Genomic DNA, 27,466 nt, shown 5'->3' with positions numbered 1-27,466 from the left:
CAGAAGTGAACTAGAAAGGATCAACATGCAAGGCATAGGAGTTGCCATCTGTTAACACTTGCCTAAATGGCCCAAAAAAGCCTTTACTGAGATGAACGTGTCTTTTAGGGCTCTCCCTGCCGCCACCCCAGGAACCATGGCCGTGTTCCAAATGCCCAAAGGAAACTACCAATCCTGAGATAAATGAATGCAACAATTTCCAAAATACAGCTTACTTAGGACAGAAAGGTAGGACAAAGTGTTGGTCACTGGTAGAAAATTTTGAACAAGAAGCATCCCAGAAGTGGGGCCCCAGGACTGTGTCCATACCTCTGTAATCCCCATAAAGGTTAGGAAGGTGAGATTGGCCTGTGGGTAGAAATGCTTAAGAAGTCTGATCTCTGAGAAACGGTGGGAAAACCTCTTCCAAATAGCTTGATGGAGGTAAAACCTACTGGAGTTCTGTGCTGAGTAGACTGCAGTCATCAACAAGATGCGGAAGAGGATTTGTACTAGGAAAGAATAGGAAAAAAAAATTACAGTTGAGTGGTTAGCTTAGAAATTCTCTACACCTTCTCCTTCATGGTTCCCAAGCCTTGGCAATTTCATTCAACCAAACAACTGAAAACAGATGAGCCAACGTATTTGGCTCATGGTGGTGCCTATACATATCTACAAATATTTATATATTCCTTCCCAGAATTACTCTGCCACTCATCAGAAGTCTTCCTTTAAATAAGATACACAAAATCCTACACAAAAATTGCCGTATTTTAGTTCTTAAAACTAAATGCATCTCCGCCCCCAACCTTTCTCTCTCTAGCTATCTCTGGACTGTGTTCACAAGAAAGGGAAGGCAGATAAAAACAGAATTGGTCTTCTTTGGTCCAGGAAATGCAATAACCCAAACATGATATGTGCTGAACCAGTTCCCCTGTACTTAGAGGACAGCGACTTTTTTTTTTTCATTTTTTTTAAACAATTTATTTTTGAGAGACAGAGAGAGATCGAGCATGAGCAGGAGAGGGGCAGAGAGAGAGGGAGACACAGAATCCGAAGCAGACTCCAGGCTCTGAGCTGTCAGCACAGGGCCTGACATGGGGCTTGAACTCAAACTGTGAGATCATGACCTGAGCTGAAGTCCGATGCCCAACTGACTGAGCCACCCAGGCGCCCCGAGGACAACCACTTTTGAAAGCATATTCATTTTTCCTCCTGTGAAGTATATAGATCAAGTTGTTACTCTACTCTGTAGGCAGAGGAAGGTGCTTATTCAAGCACATAATGACTTCTCATGACTCCTAAGTTCAGGAGTCTGCCCATTTACCACACTCCCTGGAGTCCATATTTTTTTCAAGGGGAGTATTTTAAGACAGCTTCTCACTCCCCTGTATTTTCATTTACTTCTCACTCCCCCTTTGCTGGGAATTGTGCTACAGGATCAACACATTACTGTTTGTGTAAAATACATGCCCAAAATATCTCCTGTCAGCTTGAAATGTTTCTTCTCTTTCAAGGTTCTTTCTGGTCACTTACCCGGGCTGTGGAAAGCTGGAGCTGTATAGACGGGGTTATTCTTATCTCTCGAACCAGGTAATGGTGAACATTTTGCTGTCAAAAATTCAAATGTAGCCCAAAAAACAGTTATATTTCATTAAGCAGTTATTCATCAACATTTGCTGAAACTCTACTATGAGTACCTCCTCTTAAATGCTGAAAACACAAAGAATAAAGCTACAGCAGTGGCACTTCTCAAACTATCATGAAGGACGTAAGAAAAATTCCAGTCCACTGGGGACAGATACTTTGATAAAATACAGTAACAAGGAATTGCTAGAATAAAGAAGTAAAACAGGAGCATGTAAAATACAAGTCCCATTTTTTAAAAGTTTATTTATTTTGAGAGATGAGGGGAGGTGTAGAGAGAGAGAAGACAGAGAATGCAAGCAGGCTCCATGCTGACAGTGCAGAGCCCAACTTGGGGCTCGAACTCACGAACCTCGAGATCATGATCCGAGCTGAAATAAAGAGTCCAGTCACTTGACTGACTGAGCCACCCAGGTGTCCCCAAGTCCTACTTTAAAAATTAGATTCAGGGGTGCCTGGGTGGCTCAGTCGGTTAAGCGGCCGACTTCGGCTCAGGTCATGATCTCGCGGTCCGTGAGTTCGAGCCCTGCGTCGGGCTCTGTGCTGACAGCTCAGAGCCTGGAACCTGTTTCCGATTCTGTGTCTCCCTCTCTCTGCCCCTCCCCCGTTCATGCTCTGTCTCTCTCTGTCTCAAAAATAAATAAACGTTAAAAAAAATAAAAAAAAAATTAGATTCAATATGTCTAAAATTGGTCTGCCCGATTGCTATAAAACTTTCTAAATACTTCCTCTCACTTTCTGTTTTCATCTTGGACTAGAAACAAGCAGTGCTAGTCCGTGAACCACACGTGGGGAGCACTGTTGGAGAGCAGGGTCCTCACATTTCAATGTGCACAGGAACCGCCTCGGAATGTGGTTCAAATGCAGATCCTGGGGTGAGGCCTAAGATTATGCATTTTCTAAAATTCCAGGAGATGCCAAAGCTGCTGTCTGCGGACCACACCGTGAGAAGTATCTAGAGACATGTAAACCAAGATGGAGAGAGAAGGAGCCAGAATAGGACATGAAACTTGCTAGCACGTCTGTGCCAAATACTTGAGAGTCACGGAAGAGAAAATAAATCTCCCTGAGGAAGTCAGAGAAGGTGTCATAGAGGTGAAACTTGACATTTGTTGTGAAGGATGAGTCAGATACAATTCTCCAAATGGACAAGGACAAGAAAAGAAAAAGTCCTTTTTAGGCAGAGGGAACAACAATTCCAGAGCATGGAGAAATGAAATGAGGCCTAGGAAGGCAGTATGAAACCAGATTAATTTCTACAAATCTCATAAGGAATGGGGTGCCTATCCCTTAGTAATGTATCTACCACTCAGCTTAAGAAATAAGTTACCACTACTTAATAAAGTTGGTTAGTGTTTGTCTGTGATAGTATTCCTTTCCTTCAGAGAGCTAATCCAATGCTGAATTTTAGAGTTTATCATTCCCATGCATTTCTTCACAGACACAAATACACACATACATACATACATATATATATATTATATATATGCACACATACACGTGTATGTATATGTGTATACAGAGATCTATATAGGTCTATATAGATCTCTGTATACACATATACAGACCTATATATGTATACAAATATATATAGATAGATAGATATGTCTATGTATACACACAAGTGTATATATGTGCTGTTTTCCATGATTAAAGTACTATGTTAATTTTTTTGCTCACCATTGTGTTTGTGAGGTTCATTTGCATAACAGGAGCAGCTCCAATCAGGTTTTTAGAGGGTAGTTTCCCTCAGGCGTGGTGACTGAATGTGACGAGTAAGAATTGAGGATTATTTTGACATTTTGAGAGAGTGGGCATGTACTTAAACGAAAGGAGAAGAGTAAAGAAGTGGGTTTGCAGGTCAGGCAATCTGGATTGGGGCAGGTCTGATCAGAGGTGTCCAGATAAAGATGGTGAGCAGCTGGAAACAGCCTCTGGGGCTCAGGGGTGAGACAGACACTTGGAAGGAGATGCAGGACCCGGACAAGAGGCACAGCACTGAGAGAGCACGAGAGGGTCTCAGGAGGAGCACATGAGTGTGGTGACACAATGGTTTTCCATGGGCAGCAGAGAAGGAGCAGCCAGCTAAGGAGAGACAAGGTCCCTACATAGATGACTGACTCGGTGAGGTGGCTCGATGTCCAGTATTTCAATACAATTTGCTCTCTGCAAAATCAGATGTTGGTACTCAGAACTACTTAAATTACCCAAGAGTGCCAAGATCCTCCTTGTTTGTTGTTCCTTCTCTTTGGTAAGACACGGCATCCTGTTCCGCATCAGTGAGATGGACAATGTGAGGACGATCGCCTAGACAGAGAGATCACAGGGGAAACAGAAGATCACAGAAGGAGCAGACAGTACAGGATCCAAGGTGACTATGGTTAATGCATTTCAATTATTTGGCCCTTTATTATCATGAAAAACCAAAAATTAGGTGGTTTCATAATTATTTTTGCATAATCACAGGGACCTGGTTAATACAATGTTAACATTTCTAATTTTGCTTGTAGTCCGTAAGCTGCTTGATAGGAAAGTTTACCTATCAGATGATTTGCGATGATCTGTGTAAGTTACTTAAGAACATCTTTCTTGGAGTGCCTGGGTGGCTCAGTTGGTTAAGTGTCTGACTCCTGATCTCAGCTCAGGTCTTGATCTCAGGGTCATGAGTTCAAGCCCCATGTTGGGCTCCAGGCTGGGCATGAAGCCTACTTAAATTAAACAAACAAACAAAACCCACCTGTCTTTGGAAGACCTCTAATGAGCTGGACTGGAGAAGCTACACTTCTTAAAAAAATTTTTTAAAGTTTATTTATTTGAGAGAAACAGAGACAGTATAAGTGGGGGAGGGGTAGAGAGAGAAGAAGACAGAGGATCCAAAACAGACTCTGCACTGACAGCAGAGAACCCAACCAGGCTCAAACTCACAAACTGTGAAATCATGTTCTGAGCTGAAGTTGGCTTCTAAATCGACTGAGCCACCCAGATGCCCCTGGGGATAAAAATCCCAACGATTAAGTCTCTCTTTTGCTAAAGTAAGCATGGACTCTTGTAACTAAGACTTTAAAAGTATCTGTTACATGTGTAATAAGTATACCCCCTCCACCTTGTCCTTTAATCTCCATGGAGGGGAAGAAAGCGCTCTAGTCCTCAGGAGAATAAAGACAAGGGTGCTATTTCCAGCCTGTTGCCACACACCCGATTTTAGACACTCCATTCTGGGTGTGTCTCCTCTGGAGACCTCAGGTGGCCCTCTAGTGGCTGGTCCCCGGACTAGATGGGAGAAAAAGTAGAAAGTTCACTTGGCCACAGGTCCAACCAAATTCAACACTGTAGCGATAGCAATAACTAATCTAATACACTTGCTTCCATCTCTTCCTCTTTTTATACTTTTCCACCAACACGCCCCTGCAACTTTAAAAAATTTTTTTATTTATTTTTGAGAGAGAGAAAGAGAGAGCGAGCTCGAGCACGGTAGAGGGGCAGAGAGACAGGAAAACAGGATTCAAAACAGGCCCTGTTCTGTCAGCACAGAGCCCGATGTGGGGCTAGATCTCATGAATCATGAGACAATGACCTGAGCTGAAGTTGGAGGCTTAACTGACTGAGCCACCTGGGCATACCCCTTCAGCTTTTTTAACTGAAGTGATAAACGTTTTTTATAAAAATTTGGAAAAAAGGAAGAATTAGAGATTTTAAGAAAAATTTAAATTTGGAATAGATCCCTTAATCACTTGTGTCTTAATATATCTGGACTGGCTTTCCATGTCACTACATTTTCTTTAACATTTTTAATGGTTGTTTGGCATTCCACTATATGGATATGGCTGCCTTATATTAAGACATTCATTAAGCAGTGTCCCATTTTGGGGCATTTAATTTGTTGCCAATTTTTAAAAGTAAACTACTTTGAATTTTCTCAGGATAGGTCCTTAGAAATGAAACTTATTTAGTAAAGGGATGCAGAATTTGAAGGTTTTACCCTGTGTTGCCTTATTTTCCTCCGCTAGCAGTGAAGGGTTGAGGCATCGCCATGTATTATCAGGTTTTTGCCATTTTTAAAAACCAATTGGAATATTATTGTTCTAATATATTTGACTCCAGGGAAGATAAACTTCTTACAAATTTTTTGGCCATTGTGATCATAAAATTTCTTTTGCTTTTAAAAATATTTACTTTGTATAGAGAAAAATCACTTTTTGGTGAAAAAAATTTTAATGTTTATTTTTGAAAGACAGCACAAGCTGGGGAGGGCTAGAGAGAGGGGGACATAGGATCCAAAGTAGGCTCTGGCTCTGTGCTGACAAAAGCAATCCCAAAGCAGGGTTTGAACCCACAAGCTGCAAGATCATGACCTGAGCCAAAGTCAGAAGCTCAACTGAGCCACCAAGGTGCCCCTGCTTTGTTGTTGTTGTTTTTTGTTTGTTTGCTTTTTTGTTTTTGTTTTTTATTTTTTGAGAGAGAGTGTGTGTACAAGAGCTAAGAGCTGGGGAGGGAGAGAGAGGGGGAGAGAGAGGGAAAGAAAGAAAGAGGGAGAGAGAGAGGAGGAGGAGGGGGAGGGAGAGAGAGAATCCTAAACAGCCTCCGTGCTCAGGGAGGAGCTGGACACAGAGCTCAGTCCCTCAAACTGTGAGATCATGACCTAAGTCAAATTCTAGAGTCAGATGCTTAACCGACTGAACCACCCAGGCACCCGTCAATTACACCTATTTAAATGCCACTTCCAGCATTTCCACTTTTCTTTGTTACTTATATCTTTGTGGGTCAATTGCCTCTTCCAATTATCTTTTTTTTTTTTTTTGTAAAATGTCACAGGGGTTTGTGATTGGAAGACAAGGAGATAACACAACTACACACTTTGCTGTCTGTACCTAAGCCAGATAATAGGTGGCCAATCATTCACACACTTTAAAAGTGACACAGTCACTGATCATGATGTACAGCTGTTATTTAGGTGGTGATTTGTGGACTGAAGAGCTAACAGCAAGCAGTTAGTACTTTATGCAATCACTCACAGTTCAAGGACCATGGTAAATGATATTTGAACTGTGTTGCTGGGACACTGGTGTTATTTAACTAAACCATGTAACTAAAATTCACAGACTATGAAACAGCACAAAGCAAGGACTACCCGTATGCAAGTATGTATCACCTAAAAACCAGGGCATTCTCCTATCATTATTACACTTAAGGAAATTATCAATAATTTCCTCGAATAATATCCTATCCATATTAAAAATGTCTTATTTAGTTAAAGGATCTAGAATACCCCCCATCATTAATTTTTTCATGATATTGACTTTTCACAGAAACTGTTACACAGAATGATACTACTCCAAGTGTGATCAATGAACCAGCAGCACCAGCATCACCTGGGAAATTGTCAGGAATGCAGAATTCAGGGCTCTGTTCCAGAGCTATTCTCCATTTCAGTGCGACTTTTAAAATTGATTGTGCCTGGAACTAGTTGAGGCCTTTTAATATAAATTAAATTTTTCTTTGCAAGAGTGGATTGTTTAATTATTATCATTCCTATCACCTGCATGTTAAGTATCCTGGATCTACAGTCTAAGTCTCTTCTCCCTTCAACACCCTCCAAAAAAACCCAAATAACACAGTTAACAAATGGGCAGAAAACATGAACAGACACTTCTCCAAAGACACCAGATAGCTGACAGACACATGAAAAGATGCTCAACATCACTTATCATCAGGGAAATACAAATCAAAGCCACAATGAGATACCACTTCATACCTGTCAGAATGGCTAACATTAACAATGCAAGAAACAACAGGTATTGGCAAGGATGAGGAAAAAGGGGAACCCTCTTGCACTGTTGGTGGGAACGCAAACTGGTGCAGCCACTCTGGAGAAGAGTATGTTCCTCAAGAAACTAAAATAGAACTACCTTACGTTCTAGCAATTGCACTATTATTTATTTATCCAAAGGATACAAAAATACAGATTCAAAAGGGTACATGCACCCCAATGTTTATAGCAGCATTAGCAACAATAGCCAAACTATGGAGAGAGCCCAAATATCCATTGACTGATGAATGGATAAGGTATGTGTGTGTATATACATATACACACACATATACATACCACGGAATATTACTTGGCAATCAAAAAGAATGAGATCTTTCCATTTGCAATGATGTGGATGGAGCTAGAATGAACTATGCTAAGTGAAATTTAAGTCAGAGAAAGACAAATACCACATGATTTCACTCATATTTAGAATTAAGAAACAAAACAGGTAAACATATGGGAAGGAGGGGTAAGAAAAAAAGAGGGAAATAAAGCACAAGAGACTCAACAATAGAGAACAAACGACGTGTTGACAGAGGGAAGGAGGTGGGTGGGCGATGGGCTAGATGGGTGATGGGTACTAAAGAGGGCACTTGTGATGAGCACTGGGTGTTGTATATAAGTGATGAATCATTGAATTCTATTCCTGAAACCAATATTGCACTGCATGTTAACTAATTCGAATTTAATTTTAAAAAAGAAAAAAAATAAGTCTGTTCACCCTTATTCAGTATTTTTATATATGTATTTCATGTTTTGCATTATTTTGGTTTATTTAAACTTCCTGGTGATTAGTGACATCTCCTTCAATTCAACTTGTGAATTTTAAAAATTTGTAAATCACATTTTTCATTTCCTGAAAGCCTTTGTCTGTGTGTTTGATACAAAGGAGTCTCCTAAAGAGGTCTTGTTATATTTTTGGTCTCCTCCAGCAGTTTTTAATTAAGATCTACCTACTCCTTGTTCACCCTGGGATCCGTGGGTCTCAAATGGGGCTATACACTGGAACCACCTGGGAAGTTTAAGCATGCTAGGCATTGGAAACCATCTCTAGGCATTACTTGGTCTGGTTTTTTGACCAATATTTAATTGGTCTAGGGTGCATGGGTGGCTCAGTTGGTTGAATGTCTGAATTCGGCTCAGGTCATGATCTCACAGTTTGTGGGTTTGAGCCCTGCATTGGGCTGTGTGCTGACAGCTTAGAGCCTGGTGCCTGCTTCAGAATCTGTGTCTCCCTCTCTCTCTGCCCCTCCCCTGCTTGCACTCTGTCTCTCTCAAAAATAAATTTTAAAAAATTAAAAAAAATTTTAATTGGTCTGAAGTGAGGCTTGAATGTCAAGAGTTTTAAGAGTTCTCCAGGTTTGGTTGTGGGAGCTCAGGCCCATCCTCTATGGTTCTTAAAACAGAAACAATCCTGTAACCAAAATCCAGAATGTTAGAACTCTACTGGACAACATACAGTTTTTTCAACAAATACACTGTGATAAAAATAGCAAGAATGGACAGCAATGGGAAGAGAAAGGGAGGAGCTCCTGTAGACTAAGCATAAAGAGTACTTAAAAGATGTATCAGCTGATTGCAACACATGGATTTTATTTGAATCTTGATTTGAACAAAATAACTATAAAATAAACATGTATGAGACAATTAGGAAAATCTGAACCCTGGCTTTTTTTAAAAAAGCGTTAAAATACACAACATAAAAACCATCTTAATCTTTTTATAGTGTAAAGTACATTTGTATTGTATAAATATTAACACATTAGTGTGATAATTGTTTTTATATTTGTTTTTTTACTCTTTTTAAATGTTTATTTTTGAGAGAGAGAGAGAGAGAGGGAGAGAGGGAGAGACACAGAGAGCAAGTTGGGGAGGGGCAGAGAGAGAGGGAGACACAGAATCCAAAGCAGGTTCCAGGCTATGAGCTGTCAGCTGTCAGTGCAGAGCCCGACTCAGGGCTCAAATTCACAAACTGTGAGATCATGACCTGAGCTAAAGTCGGATGCCTAACTGACTGAGCCACCCAGGTGCCCCTATATTTATGTTTTTAAAAGAAGAGGCCTAAAGGCCGCCTGGGTGGCTCAGTTGCTTGAGCATCTGACTTCCGCTCAGGTCATGATGTCACGGTTTATGGGTTTGAGTCCCATGTTGGGTTCTGTGCTGACAGCTCAGAACCTGGAGCCTGCTTTGGATTCTGTGTCTCTCTCTATGCCCCTCCCTCGCTCATGCTCTGTCTCTCTCTCAAAAAACAAAAAACAAAAACCTTAAAAACAAAACAAAAAAATAGTTGTTGTTTTTTTTTTAGAAATATACACACTAAAATGTTTATGGATAAGATGATATGAAGTGAGGCATTTTTCTTTTCAAAATAGATGATTGACTTGTTCTGGTAATGAAGTAATGGTTGACTGGCTAACAGAACGGCAGAATTCGTTATACTATTCTCTACACATTTCTGTGGGGCTTGACATTTTCCTTAATCCAAAGTTTTTAAAAATTAAGTTTTCTGTTGCTTTTTTAAAAAGTAGTTTGATGCCGATTGATTTTTTTACTTGTCCTTTTTAACTTGGCAATGCTTTTCTGCTCTGTTTCTACTGGTCTCTCAGTTCTGGTTAGTTTTTTCTGTGAGTACCTCACTCATATCTCAAATCCCATTCTGCCTATTTCTGTGTGTGTGTGGTCAAATTGGCAGAAACATTAGGCACTCTGAATTGACACCCAAGGGTCTCACTGTTCCAAACTACCTGCAACTAGAGTGGGTACCTCCCCTTCACCCCCCCGCCTACCATGCCAGTATGACCCATTTTTCACATACCTTTACTAGCTGGCTGATGAAGATGTTCTGAAGCACTGATAATATCACTGAAATAACCCAGTTGGTGGCCTGGTCTTTGTTCAGTTCCAGACTATAAAATGCAGTAAAAAAGGCTGCAGCTGGGCTAGTGACACCCAGAGGGAGCCAGGAGATGCAAGTCAACCATCGGGGCAGGCCATTAACGATAGGCTTCTTCCCTTCTTCCGGGCTCAGGAGGGGGGAACTGGTTGCCTCTCTTAAGAACAGAAGTTGAAAGAATAACCTGCTAGCCCACAGCTCAGAGAGAAGCACAGGAAGACTATAAGTGATAAAAGAAGCCGGGGTGGTGCATTATTACCTGAATGGCCCCTGTTCTGTTGGAAGAATATGTATTTCCAAGAGCTCCTGGAGTTCTTGCAGTTGACTGGTGGCATCTAGGATGTCACAAGGCCGGTCAGCCTGAGTGGGACCCAGTGCGCTTAAGTGAGATTGAAGCCTCTGCAGAACTCTGAGCAGGTAATGACAGAAATGATGCTGGCCTTCAGGAACCATTGAAAATACAGGCCGAGGTTCACACTTCAGCAAGTGGGAGACTTCGGCAGATAGTAATTAACTGGCAGAGATTAGCATCTCACTCGTTGATGATGAGGTTAAATTGCCCAGTCACTGGAGATTAGACCACAATCAGTATTGTCTTCTCTGATCATCCTGGCCAGCTGGTAACAATTTCTAAAATTCTACACTGTGATCCAGAATAAAAACAACTTTTGCTCTAGAAGTAAATAAAAATTTAAACCTAACTGGGCTTTTTCACCAGAACCACAGTACATGTACAACTATATTAGATAAGTGCCCAGGAGGCCCCAATTATATTCAAGAATCCATAGATCACATAATGTCACCATTCCAACAGAAGAAAAAGAATGACATGTTTCAAGAGCCCCCAACAAAGCAGATGGAATATGGGGGGGGGTCTGAGGGCATTTTTGTGGGCTCTTCCTTAATCCTTTACTTTGTTTCACCAGATCTATTTTCTTAAAAGCTCTACTGGAAGCCTAAGGAAGCTGGGCCAAGCAGAGGGCTGTACCGTGCCTGTTGGTCATGCTGAGAGGTAGGAAGGATAAGCAAGAGGCAAGCAAGGGAGGAGGTAGATAACAAATCAGTTACTAAAACCTGCGGAAGTTTACCGTTTACCCAATGGGGTCCTGCCCGCTGATGAGAGCCGTGACCTGCTATGTGAGAACAGAGGAGGCTGGGTAAAAGCTTCACCTGCTTGTTAATGTTGGAAGGACTCCATAAAGGTTGTTCCAACTCTGAGAGTAGGTACATAATTCTCCAGAGTAGGAATCCCACAGTTTCCTTTAATTCCTGAATATGGAACCAAAAGGAGAAAAGTCAGTTTTACATTCACCCAGGACTGGTCGCGGTTATAGATGGTGAGGTTGTCCCTTGACTAGGAGAGGCAAATGTTTAGTGGGAAGAGCCTCCATTTTTCATTTTCTTTCTCGTTTTTCAGAAATACGTCACCTCACAGTAGCTTCAAAACTAATTTTAGGAGGACCACCTAGGTAGCTTAGTTGTTTAAGTGTCCGACTCCTGATTTCAGCTCAGGTCATGATCTCATGGTGGGGAGATCAAGTCCTGGGTCGGGGTCCATGCTGAGTGTGGAGCCTGCTTGAAAGTCAGTCTCTCTCTCTCGGTCTCTCTCTCTCTCTGTCTCTCCCTCCCCCCCGCCCCTCCCCCACTTACACTGTCTCAAAATAAATAAACATTTATTAATTTATTATTTAAAAACTTTTTTTAATGTTTGTTTATTTTTGAGAGAGAGACAAAGCATGAACAGGGGAGGGGCAGAGAGAGAGGGAAACACAGAATCCGAAGCAGGCTCCAGGCTCTGACCTGTCAGCACAGAGCCTGACATGGGGTTCAAACCCACGATTGGCTAGATCATGACCTGAGTTGAAGTTGGACACTTAACCGACTGAGTCACGCAGGCTCCCCTAAAATAGAAATTTAAAAAAAGAAAATAAAACTAGTTTTAGGAGAATACAGAATGAAAGATTGGACCACTTGCTCAAACATCAAAAATGAAAATTCCAGAATAGTACCTTCTGCATTCACATCCTGTCCTCACAATACTTCACCATTAAGAGGAGAAACAAAAGGGTGCCTGGGTGGCTCAGTCGTTTAAGTGTCCGACTTCAGCTCAGGTCATGATCTCGCGGTTTGTGAGTTCAAGCCCAGCATTGGGCTCTGTACTGACAGCCCAGAGCCTAGAACCTGCTTCAGATTCTGTGTCTCCCTCTCTCTATGCCCCAACTCCCGCTCACTCTCTCTCTCTTTCAAAAATAAATAAACATTTAAAAAAAAAAAAAAAGAGGAGAAACAAGGGGCATGATGCATTGTGGCCCAGAGGACAGAAATTAGGGAAAAGCTATCAAGATTAATAGAACCCCGGGGCGCCTGGGTGGCGCAGTCGGTTAAGCGTCCAACTTCAGCCAGGTCACGATCTCGCGATCCGTGAGTTCGAGCCCCGCGTCGGGCTCTGGGCTGATGGCTCAGAGCCTGGAGCCTGTTTCCGATTCTGTGTCTCCCTCTCTCTCTGCCCCTCCCCTGTTCATGCTCTGTCTCTCTCTGTCCCAAAAATAAATAAAAAAACGTTGAAAAAAAAATTAAAAAAAAAAAGATTAATAGGACCCCATGAGCCTTCCAGGAGATCCCCTCTGCTGGCCTTTCCTGCTACATGGGGAAACAGGGCCCACCATCTACCTATACAGTTAGATACCAAGCTTACTTCAGTCACCTCTGTGAGACAGAGGCTCACAAGGAGCTTCTGAGAGGCAGGAAGCCTGGTTGGAAGGAAAAAGAGGCAGGGGTTCCTGAGGCTAGATCAGCAGGAAGAGCCTCCCGATTATGAGACTGACAGGGAAGAGGAAGACAGCGGTTTGGATGCTGATGAACAGTTGGGACCAGGTCATAGCAGTGGACCCACTGGAAGAAGAACATCACATCAACCTGTATCCTCAAGAGCTGAAATCATCTCAGACTCCTTCCTCTCCTAGCTTTAGCCATCTGTTTGGCAATTTAACCATGACTATCTAAGGACAGGACATCTTCATGGCAGTAAAGATCCCGATGTGTTCCTAAGGCTGCTTCATTCACTAATGAATGGGAACCCTGAGGAAACCTGTTAAGAGTATTCAAGTGTTAGAGTAGCGAAGGAAAAAACAAAGGCACATCAGGATCGTGTTTCTGACCCTGCCAGGAAGAAGAGTGCAGTACTTTAAGAGGATTACACACTACAAAGGCTACACATCGGGCTCACCCATACCTTGCTCATCTCTCTGGGCAGTGGTGCCAGTTTTCCTCCAGAACATGACGTTGACGACCATGTCACACAGAAGCAAGGTCATGCAGCAAGAGAGCCTCTGGACTCTTGTAAACTGGTTCTCCGAGCCACAGATGATCCTGGGTGAGCTTTCCTACAATCATGGAGGAAAACAGGTGTCTAAGAAGAGAAATTAGAAAAGGACAGAAGTGAGATTTCATTCCGACAGCATCCTAGACTAAGGGGCGGTTTGCCCGGCAACACGCTTACACCAACAACTAGGCCAGTATCCAACACCTCTATGAAGACTCTTTCAAATTCATGGCAACATGATTCTTTTGTAGCTTTAGGACAAAAGGTTGTCAAGGATAAGGTTAATTTATATTGTATGAGAGTTTAAAATTAAAAACGGTTCTTTTAAACCTGAAACATATTGTCCCCTCGATCTCAGTAAAATTAATTTAACTTCTCCAAACCTCAGTTTCCTGATCCGTAAAAAAAGGGCTAATAATATTTTCCAGATCACAGGACTGTGGTGAGCATATAAAGAACTGAGCACAGTCCAACAAGAAGTGCTGAGCGGGGTGCCTGGGTGGCTCAGTGTGTTAAGTGTCTGACTTTGGCTCAGGTCATGATCTCATGGTTTATGGGTTCGAACCCTGCATTGGGCTCTGCACTGACAGTGAGGAGCCTGTTTGGGATTCTCTCTCTTTCCCTCTGTCTATGCCTCTCCCCAACTTGTGCTTTCTGTCTCTTTAAAATAAATAAACTTAAAAAAAAAAACAACGGTTCTTTTAGCTGTCTAAGTTTTGATAAATCTTTTACTCTTCACAAGTTTGCATTGGGCTTCCACTCAACATAGTTTGGTAAATTTATAGTTTGAGCCCCTTCTCTTCTCCAAATGTGGACGAACTATAAATAAGGCATAAAAAGAAATAACCAGGGGCGCCTGGGTGGCTCAGTCGGTTGGGCGTCCAACTTTGGCTCAGGTCATGATTTCACGGTCCGTGAGTTCGAGCCCCGCATCGGGCTCTGGGCTGACAGCTCAGAGCCTGGAGCCTGTTTCAGACTTTGTGTCTCCCTCTCTCTCTGACCCTCCCCTGCTCATGCTCTGTCTCTATCTGTCTCAAAAATAAATAAATGTTAAAAAAAAAAACTAAAAAAAAAAAAAAGAAATAACCAAAGGCACGCCTGGTTAGCTCAGTTGGTTACGTGACTGACTCTTGATTTCAGCTCAAGTCATGATCCCACAGTGGTGGGATTCAGCCCCACATCAGCCTCTGCACTGACAGTGTGGAGCCTGCCTGAGATTCTCCCTTTCCCTCTCTCTGCATGCATGCACACACTCTCAACATAAATAAACAAACATTTAAAAGAAAAAAAGGAAGAGCCAAAAATATTGGCTGGGTTTCAAAACAAGATAAACATCTATGAGGAGGAGAAATGGAATGAAAAAACCATGGAGATGAGCAGGGAAGATTTCTGGGCTCCAGAAGAAAGCAGTATGCAGGCAGGAGTTTGGTTCTTCCAAGGTAATTGGAAATGAAAGTATTTCATAGGGTGGGGTAGGGAGAGTAAAGCCAACTTCACTGCTTGGAGCCCAGGTTCAGGCTGGAGCTCATGAAGGGAGACTGCAGAACAATAAACAGCCAATTTATGGGTAGGGAGGTGGGCGGAAAAAGGACAGCCCCATAACCAGGAATTGAGCCAAGAAATCAACTCGTTCCAGACAAAATCTGCAAGAGCCCTAGTTTTGTCAATTCCACTGAGGAATAGGAGATCCAAAATACTGTAATATAATAAGGCCTAATTCTAGACTAGCCATGTGAAGAGTTACATGGAAACAGCAACAAGACTACTAGTCAGGGATGAGGGAGAGAGAAAGAAATTTAACAATACCCCCCCCCCAAATAAACTTATGATCCCAAATTCCTAAACTCAGGAAGAAATCAAATGCAGAGAAAGGCAACCAAAACAATCAATAATTCAGTCCTGAAGAAATTAATTTTATGGGACAGTCTGACGAAGACTTCAAAATAAGTATTTCAGGTTGCTCAAAGAGACGAATCAAGGCATAGCATTCACTTAAAAAGAATAAAAAATTCTGAGAAACAGAAATAAAATTAATTAGAAATCTTATAACTGAAACATATAGTCATTAAAATGGCTGTCAGAATGGCGAACATTAACAACTCAGGCAACCACGGATGTTGGCGAGGATGCGGAGAAAGAGGATCTCTTTTGCATTGTTGGTGGCAATGCAAGCTGGTGAGCCACTCTGGAAAACAGTGTGGACGTTCCTCAAAAAACTAAAAATAGAACTACCCTATGACCCAGCAATTGTACTACTAGGCATTTATCCACGTGCTACAGGTGTGCTGTTTCGAAGGGTCACATGCACCCGCATGTTTATAGCAGCACTATCCACAACAGCCAAAGTATGGAAAGAGCCCAAATGTCCATCCATGGATGAATGGATAAAGAAGATGTGGTATATATACACACAATGGAGTATTACTCGGCAATTGAAAAAAATGAAATCTTGCCATTTGCAACTACGTGGATGGACCTGGAGGGTATTATGCTAAGTGAAATTAGTCAGAGAAAGACAAAAATCATATGACTTCACTCATATGAGGGCTTTAAGAGACAAAACAGATGGACATAAGGGGAAGGAAACAAAAATAATATAAAAACAGGGAGGGGGACAAAACAGAAGAGACTCATAAATATGGAAAACAAAGTGAGGGTTGCTGGAGGGGTTGTGGGAGGGGGGATGGGCTAAATGGGTAAGGGGCACTAAGGAATCTACTCCTGAAATCATCGTTTCACTATATGTTAATTCGGATGTAAGTTTTAAAAAATAAAAAACAAAACTAAAAAAAAGAAAAACGAAAAATGAATGAGTATCAGTAAAAGCAGTTAACTCTGTGGCATTGTCACTTGCCCTGTTCCCATCTCCCTTTCCCTAGCTCTAGGGTGACCTGACAGCCTTTAATCACAGAGAAAGCCAGGGGCCACTAAAAAGAAGGCAGAACAGGACTGGAGCTCCTTTAAGGTCTCCTTCCCAGAGAACTGTGATGATCTGAGCTGTCTGGTAGTTCCCAGGAAAACCCCACTTGCAAGGCTGTCCTTACTTGACCTGACTGGGTATTCACTAGCTTCAAAAAGCTTTTCCCCTGAGGGCACTGTGAAAAATACTCAGAGGCGGGGCACGTGGGTGGCTCAGTGGGTTAAGTGGCAACTTCAGCTCAGGTCACGATCTCACGGTTCCTGAGTTCGAGCCTTGCGTTGGGCTCTGTGCTGACAGCTCAGAGCCTGAAGCCTGCTTTGGATTCTGTGTCTCCTCTCTCTGCTCCTCTCCTGTTAGTGTTCTGTGTGTGTCTCTCTCTCAAAAATAAATACACATTAACAAAAATTTTAAAAATATACTCAGAGGCAACTGTTTAACTTCATAGCTGCCTGCCATGGTGGGTGAACAACAGACTAACCAAAAAACTGAAAAGAAACTGGGAAACAAGAAGTCTGCAGGATTTTTGAAAGCTCTGACATAACTGCTGGGAATCCAGGGCTGTGTGTGGGCTCAGGAGATGCCAGAGAACATCCTGAGCCCTCACCCCTGCATGACATTGAGGCTCTCAGCAAGCAGGAAGTGAAGACCAAGGCAGAGCTGGCCGGTGCCTTGCTGAGGGCTGAGGGTATGACACAACATGCACACAAATCCCCTTGGCAAAGACCGGGAGACTTACTGGCTCCAGGTGTTTAAGGAATCTCTATCCAAACATTAGCTGACCTCCAGACTAACTGGGCAGACACTTCAGCTGCACGCCATGACAAAGGATACAGAATTCATTCAGAGAAGTCATGAAACAGACAACAACAACAAGTTTGTGTTTGACAACAACAAATCCCAGGGAAAGGGAAGAAAATCTGATTTCCAGAGTTGCCACATTCTATTATTTAAAATGTCCAGTTTTTGGGGCGCCTGGGTGGCTCAGTCGGTTGAGCGTCTGACTTCAGCTCAGGTCATGATCTCGTGGTTGGTGGGTTCGAGCGCCGTGTCGGGCTTTGTGCTCACAGCTCAGAGTCTGGAGCCTGCTTTGGATTCTGTGTCTCCCTCTCTGTTTCTCCCCCACTCACACTCTGTCTCTTTTTCTCAAAAATAAATAAAGATTAGGGGCGCCTGGGTGGCGCAGTCGGTTAAGCGTCCGACTTCAGCCAGGTCACGATCTCGCGGTCCGGGAGTTCGAGCCCCGCGTCGGGCTTTGGGCTGATGGCTCAGAGCCTGGAGCCTGTTTCTGATTCTGTGTCTCCCTCTCTCTCTGCCCCTCCCCCGTTCATGCTCTGTCTCTCTCTGTCCCCCAAAAAATAAATAAAACGTTGAAAAAAAATAAATAAATAAAGATTAAAAAAAGAATTTTTAAATAATAAAATGTCCAGTTTTCAACAAAAGATCACAAGACACTAAAAAACAACAAAGTATGGCTTGTGTGTGCGTGTGTGTGTGTGTGTGTGTGTGTGTGCACGCACACACACAGGCACACACACACAGAGTAATCAATACACTGTCCCTGAGAAAGCCAAGACACTGGATACACTAGAAAAAGCCTTTAAATCAGCTATTTTAAATGTGTTCAAAGAATTAAAGGAAACTATGTCTAAAGAACTAAAGGAAAGTAAATGAGAATGGTGTTTTCCCAAATAGAAAATATCAATAAGGGGCGCCTGGGTGGCGCAGTCGGTTAAGCGTCCGACTTCAGCCAGGTCACGATCTCGCGGTCTGTGAGTTCGAGCCCCGCGTCGGGCTCTGGGCTGATGGCTCAGAGCCTGGAGCCTGTTTCCAATTCTGTGTCTCCCTCTCTCTCTGCCCCTCCCCCGTTCATGCTCTGTCTCTCTCTGTCCCAAAAATAAATAAACGTTGAAAAAAAAAAATTAAAAAAAAAAAAAAGAAAATATCAATAAACACACAGAAATTATTATTATTTTTAAAATGTTTTTTTCTGAGAGACAGACTGCAAATGGGGGAGGGGCAGAGAAAGGGAGACAGGATCCCAAGCTGGCTCTGCACTGTCAGCAGAGAGCCCCACGTGGGGCTCGAACTCATGAGCTATGAGATCATGACCCGAGCTGAAGTTGGACACTCAACCAACTGAGCCACCCATGCATCCCTAAAAATTATTTTTTAAAAGAACCAAACAGAAAGTTTGCAGTTGAAAAATACATTAAGTGAAATGAAAGGCTCTACAGCAGATCTGAGCAGGCAGAAAAAAGAAGCAGAAACCCGAAGATGGGTCAATTGGAATTATCCAGTCTGAGCAACGGAGGATGAAGAAAAATGAACAGAGTCTCAGAGACTTGTGGAACACCACCATTTCCCCACCAATACCTAAAGGAAAAGAGCTGTTTCTCTGAGACTGGTTTGAAGACCCGGTCATGCTCACTCTCTCCAAGGTCCATGGCCAGCCAACTGTTGGACAGGAAGTGCCATTTCCTTTTACCTGCCACGTCACTGGCAATTACCCGGTTTCCATACCTATAGTAAAATGAAGATAAGCATGGTAGGGAGGTGGGCATGAACCAGTTGTTGTAACAAGAAGTAATCTTGCACTATCAGTAAATGGATTCTTTTCATTGTGAGGCAAGAACTAGAGAAAGAAACAAAAGCTGATCCAATTTCTTCCTGTGCAACCTCTAAGAGAATTCATGTATCAAAACCAGAATGCAGGGGCGCCTGGGTGGCTCAGTCGGTTGAGTGTCCGACTTTGGCTCACGTCATGATCTCACAGTTTATGAGTTCGAGCCCTGTATTGGGCTCTGGACTGACAGCACAGAGCCTGCTTGGGATTCTCTCTCTCTCTCTCTCTCTCTCTCAAAACCAAACAAAACAGAACACAGACTTGTATAACTTAGGAATAGTTTGGTGAGTGTATATATTCCTTAACTTTCCTGTTCTTATGTGCCAGGGCCCTGCCATCTCTTCGAGTATCCCATCTGTCTCTGTCTCTGTCACCAGGGTCTGAGGGGACATCCGTGGGGGTGGGTCAGGTAGTGATCTTCAACATTTATACTACTGACTTCTGATCCTGCCGGGGTCTGTAGCTCTGTCTTTACCTCACAGAGCCAGAGGCCCTGAGGTTTCATCCTCTTTCTGACCACAGTGTTTTACCATGTGTCTCCTTTCTCCAGGAACTTCAACCGCCGACAAACTTGACCCCTGGGACACCTACTGTTCAAGTTGTTTGACTTCATCTTGCAACTAGTCCATTAACCTCCTCCTCTATTGTCATGATGCTATTTCCCTGAGAGCCTATGTTTAATGTTATAAAGCAACTTAAATCTCTCCAGTCAAAATCTTTGTTGAATTTTAGTTGAAAATATTTTTTGTGTGATGAATAGACTTCTTTAACGCTAAAATATTTCTAGGAACTCTCTGATTGAGGCAGTTTATAAAATCACAAGTGACTAAGGTACATTAGATTTAAACTTAGCTAGTGTATCTTGTACTATTAAAGTTTTTCATTTATGAGTAAAGTATAAAAAACAAGAAAAAAATCTACTTTCTGATTGGTGAGAAACTTGTCATGGGCTTTTTATGACCCCAGTGTAACTTTTACTTTCTTATTCTTTCATATAAAAAGAATCTAATGTGAGTATACAAATTTGCTGTTAAAGACTATGAAAATATTTTGGGCACCTGGGTGGCTCAGTTGGTTAAGTGTCCAACTTTGGCTCAGATCGTGATCTCATGGTTTGTGAGTTCGAGCCCCCATCAAGCCCTGTGATGAAAGCATGGACAGAGCCTACTTGGGACTCTCTCTCTCCCGCTCTCACTGCCCCTCCCCACTCTCTCCCAAAATAAATACACTCTTAAAATTTTTTTGAAAATATCTAAAAATATAATGAAGAAACAATTTTAAAATTTATAAGCCTACTACTCAGAGATAATTATTGGTAATACTTAGTATATATAACTCTAGAATTTTTTCTACATGTATACTTAAAAAAATTTATTGTGGTGGTGCCTGGGTGGGTCAGTTCGTTAAGCATCCGACTCTTGATTTTGGCACAGATCATAATCTCAAGGTTGTGAGATTGAGCCCCATGTCAGGCTCTGCGCTGGGCAGGGAGCCTGCTTGAGAGTCTCTCTCTTCCTCTCCCTCTGTCCTTACCCCACTGGTGCTCTACCAAAACAAAAACAAAAACAAAAACAAAAACTTTATTGTGGTATAATTTACATATGATAAAAGGCACCCATTTGAACATACAGGTCAAGGGGTGCCTGGGTGGCTCAGGTGACTAAGTGCCCAGCTCTTGATCTCAGTTTAGGTCTTGATCTCAGGGTTTTGAGCCCATGGTGGTCTCTGCTCTGCCTGTGAAGTCTACTTAAAAAAATGAATAAAAGGTACAGTTCAGTACAGTTTTTTAGGTCTTTAATTTATTTTAGCAATCTCCACACCCAAGATGAGGCTTAAACTCACAACCCCGAGATCAAGAGTGGCACACTTTTCTAACTGAGCCATCTAGGAACCCCCAGTCCAACACATCTTTCATAATGTGAACACTTGTGTAAGTACCACCACTTCCAAGCTATCACCTCCAAAAGTCCCCTTGTGTCCCTTTGCAGTCAACCCCCCTCAGACTCACCCCTGGCCCCAGGTGGCCGCTGATCTGCTTTCTGTCTCTTGCACTAGTTTGCCTGTTTTAGAATTTCATATATGTAGAATCATACAGCATGTTTTCTTTTGTTCTGGCTTCTTTTGCTTGGCATAACGTTTTTGAGATTCATCCATGTTACTGTGTGTATCAGTAGATTGTTCTTTTTGTTGGTGAGTAGTATTCCATGAAATGAACATGCTGATACTTGCTTATTCATTCACCTGATGGACACTTGTGTTGTTTCTAGTTTTTAAAAAAATTTTTTTTATGTGTTGTTTCTAGTTTTGAACAGCTATTAGTAAAACTGCTATGAACGAATGTGTGTATATTTTTGAATGGACATATGTTTTCATTTCTCTTGGGTGAATACCTGGGAGTGGAATTTCTGGGTCAGATGGTAAAGGTCTATTCAACTTTACAAGCCTTGTCAAACTGTTCTCCCATGTGGCTGCACTGTTTTGGGCTCCCAGCATCGCTTGTGAGTCCCAGTTGCCTCCAACTTCACCCAAACTTGGTTTTGTCAGACTTTTTAATTCTAGTTATTCTGGTGGATGTTTAGTGCTCTCACTGTGGCTTTACTATGCATTCCTTGATGACTAGCAAAGTTAAGCATTTCTTCAAGTACTTATTACACATTATTCACCATTATAATCAAACTGGAATGATAGTGTACAAGCTGCTCTGTAGATGCCTGAACAGAGTGGGGACAGCAAGCAAATTATTAGACTCTACTGGCCTAGTGGTCTAGCATAGCAGGGAAAGACTCATTTTCCTGACAAACAGGCAAGCTGTACACCCTTTTCAGGTGGACAATATTCAGCAACAATTTGAACACCACGGCCTTAGACCTTTGACTTCATTCCCTTCTTTTCCCCAAACCCCAAACAACCAATCATCTTGGTCCTTAGTTAATTTCACCATTACTCTCTCCACCCACCTCTTCTCACTCCGCCTGCTGTTGGAGAAAAACAGGTCATGTGGACCTCACACACATCAGGTTCATGCACTCATCACTGACCTTTTCCCTCTCTAGCCCCCTGGGCACATCCCATAACACGATTCTTCTATTCTTTCCTTCAAGCTCTTAATTTTTACCCCAAGTATACTTAGTGAATAGTCATTCATTACATTTAATCTTGAAAGATCTTTTTTCAAGTTTATAGGTACTTTTAATTTATAACACTTTGGGGCAGTAAGTGGTTGTTATTTGCTGTTTTTACAATCATGACAATATTAAATGAAGATAAAAGAAAAAAACCACCCATCACTTAATCACCCATACAAAATTATATTGTTAATTTCCCATATTTCTTTGCAGGGTTTCTTCTTTGTAAATGGTTTGAAATTTATTTTATTTTTTTTTTAAAATATTTTCTTTTTAATGTTTATTCATTTTTGAAAGACAGAGAGAGACAGAGCACGAGCCGGGGAGGGGGAGAGAGTAAGACACAGAATCTGAGAAAAGCTCCAGGCTCTGAGCTGTCAGCACAGAGCCCGATGCAGGGCTTGAACCCATGAACTGTAAGAGCATGACTTGAGCTAAAGTTGGATGCTTAACTGACTGAGCCACCCAGGCACCCTGAGCTTTGAAATTTAAATCTAACAGTCATTGGTTACAATTTGGCCCAAAGCATTATTGTCATTTGTTGTGATGGCATGCTGGTCTTGCCCAGAACGCCGCAGATCCACGGAGGAGAAAGGCCAAGGCAGCCTGACGCAGGGACTTACCGAGAAGGGCTGGCCCCCGAATCGTCATGCCAGAACCACAGGCTGTGCAGTTCCCCTCAAGAGGACTGAGTACTGAGGAGGAAGATATCCAGACGCTCTGGCTCAACGAAAGACTGCCTTCTCGGGGTCACAAAGGTGATGGGTCTCCCTCTGCCCCTCTGATCCATAGAGGGTGATAACGACCTAAAACACGATAAGCAAAGATAAAATGCAGGAAGCTCTCAGAGGATTCTTGGGGTTTATCCCTAAGGAGAAGGGGGAAGATAGAGTTGTACTGAGATGAAGTCTTTGGGGGGTTGGGCAAGTATGGCAGACTCTGCCGATGTCCAGTGTAGAACTAGGAGCTACTCTCGTAAGTGCTCCTGGACACCGGGGCGTCACTGGGTCAGGGCACATCTCAGGCGATAGCAGACACAAGGCAAGGAGTGAAGAACATTCATTTCGTTAAGCTTAGCTGGCATGGCGGCCCTTCTTCGATAGCCAGTGGAGACCTGCAGGAGGTAGTGAAACAGAGCTGGGGTCATTATCAGCCAGGACAGTGACCTTCACCTGTAGGAACAGCAGAGCCAAGAAGGATCTTCACCTAGTGTAGACACTGCTTCCTCCAGCTAAGAAGCAGGAGGATGCACGGCTCCAGCTCTGGCACCTCGGTGAACATCAAGGGTGGCGTGCGGGTACAAGATAAACAAACAAGAGACCTAAGTGATGAAGCAGGGGATGAGGGCTCAAGTCCTGGGTTGATGCCTCTGAAATGAAATATTCATAGAATCAGCTGATCAGGTCTTGGCCTTAGAAATCCTTCCACCTCCCGCCCGCCCAGGTAGGGTTATCACACGGTGTGGAGGACACCTAGTTAAACCTGAATTTCAGGTAAACAATGAATCACTTGGGAACAGAAGTACTAAAAATGCATGAGTTACATAAAATTCAAATTTAACCGGGTGTCCTATATTTTTGTTTGTTAAAACTGGCAACTCTATACCCATGGCTAGAAAGAAATGGACGGCGTGTATTCTAGAATCCCCAAGTGTAAGAACACATAAGAATAAGGAATGCATAGAACAGAAATTAACAAGAGGCTGTCATCAGAAGATTTGTTGTTGCTATTGTTCCAAAACGAGATTCCATACAGGTTTTTTCTATATTGCAGTTACATGGAATTCTAATTTTACTTACACCTGACTTTCACATCCAATGTATACAGTGAGATAAACTTCCATTTGATTTTAATTTCTCTAGATGTTTGGGCTTATTCCTAACTTAAATGAATCATATGAGAGTTCAACCTCTGCTAAAGAAAAAAAAAAAAAAAAAGAACATAAAGAGTTAAATTGCGAAGCCCTGAGACAGGAAACGTTAAGAGAAATTTAAGAAAAAAGTCGCACTCGAATTCCTATGCCACTGAGAATTCCTACCACTCTACCTGCCTCTTCTGGTGAAGGTTTGTTGTTGTTGTTGTTGTTTTTCCATCTTGTTCCACCTACTCAAGACACTATGCAAAGCTTTTGGAATCAAAGTCATGACTGTCACCTTCTGCATGTATGTTTGATCCTTCCTCCAAGCCTGCACAAAGGTGAGCATATAGAATCCTAAAAGGCTGGCTAGCAATGACACCCCAGCAGGGTTGCTGGTCACACGAAGGAGCAGCTTGATAGTGTCTTCAATGTTCACCATCCGGGGCACAATGAAGAAGTCGCTGCCAAAGTAGGTCAGGTGGTTACAGTGACCTCAGGCAGTTACTGTGTCCTCAAAACTGTACTCTGTGGCCCAACCTGCAATTAGAATCAAGATATTGACTCTAACTGAACAGAGTGCTAAGGAAGGGACAAACATAAAACACAAACACATGCAATTTAGGGAGGGAAAACAATGTCCGGGTCGTGTATTTACCACTGGGGGTCATGTAAAATAGTGTATGTGGAGAGCAATCTGGAAACCTCTAGCAAACCTGGAGAAGCACAAATTCTCTGAATCCTACCATTCCAGGTCTGAACCCACATCTTTGGGGAACTCTGCACATGTGCACAAGGAGACATGAGAAAGGTTTCTGTCAGCATTGTTCATAACTAAAAGATTGGATGGGGCACCTGGGTGGCTCAGTCGGTTAAGTGTCCAACTTCGGCTCAGGTCGTGATCTTGCGGTCCATGAGTTCGGCCCCGTGTCGGGCTCTGTGCTGACAGCTCAGAGCCTGGAGCCTGTTTCAGATTCTGTGTCTCCCTCTCTCTGACCCTCCCCCATTCATGCTCTCTGTCTTAAAAATAAATAAACGTTAAAAAAAAAAAAGACTGGAAACAACCTATATATATGTCCAGTAACAGCAGAACATACAAACAAACAAGTAGAGGACTCCTACTGCATGCTGATGGAGTAATCTACAGCAGTTAACACGAATGAGGTAGAGGGGCTTCTGGGGGGCTCAGTCAGTTGAGCGTCTGACTCTTGATTTCAGCTCAGGTCATGATCTCATGATTCACGGGTTTGAGCCCCAGGCAGCTTCTGCACTGACAGCATGGAGCCTGCTTGAGATTCTCTCTCTCTGCCCCCTCCCCCACTCATGCTCTCTCTCTCAAAAATAAAAAATAAATAAATAAAATAAAGAGACAACTTCCCCTTTAAGAAAAAAGAAATTGTCAGAGCTAGATATAGCAATGTGGATAAATGCTGAGTGAAAAAAAACAAATTAAAGGAGGATACGGTATAGATGACGTCATTTACAAAGAGACCAAAAGCATGCAAAACAACACTCTCGTATCTATGTTTGTCAGTCTCCCTCCCTGGAATGTAAGCTCAGGAGGACACTGTCTTGTCCATCACTGTATCTCTAGTTCCTAGATATGGGCCTGGTACGTAGAAGATGCCCAGTAAATATGTGCTGAAGCAATCAGTACAAATGCTGAGTTCAGGACAGTGGTCGCCCTTTGGTAAGTGGGAGAAAACAAGACTGGACGCGGATACATAGAGGGCTTTGATTATTCCAGAGTGTTTTATTATTATAAAAAAATCTGAACTATACAGAGCAAAATACCAACTTTGCGATAAAGCCAGAGTATTTAATGTTTTTATTATATTATTCCCTATAACTTCCTTATAACTTCCACATGTTGTAACATTTCTTCACAAAAAAGTATCTTCAGGGACACCTGGGTGGTTCAGTCAGTTAAGCCTCCGACTCTTGGTTTCAACTCAGGTCATGATCTCGAGGTGTGTGGGTTTGAGCCCACAGTCAGGCTCTGTGCTGACAGCATGGAGCCTGTTGGCGATTCTCTCTCTTCTCTCTCTCCCCCTCCCCCTCTTGTGCTCGCACGTGTTCTCTCTCTCAAAATAAACTTTAAAAAATATGTATTTTTAAAAATGTTACTAGGCAATCAAGTGAAAATTACCAATTCCACGTTCGATTGTGCAGATAAAAAGCTTCAAATATTGTCAGTACGACTGGCTGCTTTCTAAGGCACAAGGTTAAGTTCTGGGTGCCTGGTCTATCTCTCACCCTCTAACTGTCATCCTGCTCTCGACCGCTCTCTTCCCTGCACGGGGTCCCAGCGTTGTGCAGGGGGCTTGTTAGAAAGGCCACTCAGGTCTTGCCCCGATTTATTTCACCAGAAACTGCAACCTAAGGGGCTCCCAGGTAGAGGATTTGCTCGAGAGGCTCTGCTCCAGCTCTTCCGAAATCCCTGCCGAGGCCACGAATGGCGCAGCTGCCTTCCACAGCATCCTCTTTTCCTCTCTTCACATGTGAATGACCCTCTCTCAGCTCTTCACCAACAGCCTCATTATTTCCAGAACTTTACACCAAGGTCTCGGTGCAACTGAGCCAGGACTTAAATCAGATGGGATCACACAGAATCACCTGTGCGAAAATGCAGGGTGCCATTTTAAAGTGAGCAGACCCCTGGAACGAGGTGACAATGAGAAAAGTCCCCACCTCGCCTGGAATGTACGAGAATCTGCCAGCTTATTTTTACAAAAGCTCTCTTTAATTAAGCAGGAAATTTGTTTACTTTTACTCGCAACATATTTAACACTTGCAGAATTTAACAGGGTCTACCTACTGCTTTTTTAAAAAATTGTTTTAAAGTTTATTTATTTTGAGAGAGAGAGAGAGAAGCGAGCGCACGTGAGCATGCACAGCTGGGGAGGAGCAGGGAGAAGGAGAGGCAGAATCCCCAGCAGGCGCTGTGCCATCAGCGCAGAGCCCAATGCAGGGCTCGAACTCACATACTGGGAGATCATGACCTGAACTGACATCAAGAGTCAGACGCTTAACTGACTGAGCCATACAGACACCCCTACGTACTGCTTCTTTTATCTAGAACTGTCAGATTCACCCTGGACTGAATATTTTAGAAGCAAATAACAAATATAAAGTGTAATCCTGCTCCGAAGAGACACACTTTCCTGGCCCGCTACATGCAATCTTCTTTTTTGCCAGGCTGATTTCTCTCCCTCCTGATGCTTTTTCTTTCTGGGCCCCTCGAACGAGGTAACAGATGCTCTGCATTTCATGCCAGCTGGGGCAGAAGAGAA

The 27,466-nt window shown here is 42.7% G+C and overlaps 1 protein-coding gene across 1 annotated transcript in view; it reads right to left on the bottom strand.

Moving 5' to 3' along the window:
* The window catches only part of PKD1L3 (polycystin 1 like 3, transient receptor potential channel interacting), a 79,640-nt gene that overhangs the window by 25,510 nt on the left and 26,664 nt on the right, over positions 1-27,466 (bottom strand). The window contains 18 exon segments of the mRNA XM_053722183.1: positions 250-342; positions 345-491; positions 1,453-1,590; positions 3,834-3,933; positions 10,251-10,485; positions 10,588-10,805; positions 11,424-11,597; positions 12,310-12,353; positions 13,033-13,220; positions 13,533-13,679; positions 13,681-13,737; positions 18,944-19,090; positions 22,942-23,048; positions 23,050-23,124; positions 23,376-23,451; positions 23,453-23,490; positions 24,472-24,672; positions 24,675-24,713. Coding sequence (XP_053578158.1) covers positions 250-342; positions 345-491; positions 1,453-1,590; positions 3,834-3,933; positions 10,251-10,485; positions 10,588-10,805; positions 11,424-11,597; positions 12,310-12,353; positions 13,033-13,220; positions 13,533-13,679; positions 13,681-13,737; positions 18,944-19,090; positions 22,942-23,048; positions 23,050-23,124; positions 23,376-23,451; positions 23,453-23,490; positions 24,472-24,672; positions 24,675-24,713 — 2,224 coding nt within the window.

This window comes from Lynx rufus, unplaced genomic scaffold (assembly GCF_022079265.1).
Source record: "Lynx rufus isolate CCGP_SWC_20201006 ecotype Redwood Valley unplaced genomic scaffold, mLynRuf1.p SCAF_16, whole genome shotgun sequence".
Classification (NCBI taxonomy): Eukaryota; Metazoa; Chordata; class Mammalia; order Carnivora; family Felidae; genus Lynx; species Lynx rufus.
The sequence above is the reverse complement of the archived record's forward strand: the minus strand, read 5'-3'. Positions and strand labels throughout refer to the sequence as shown.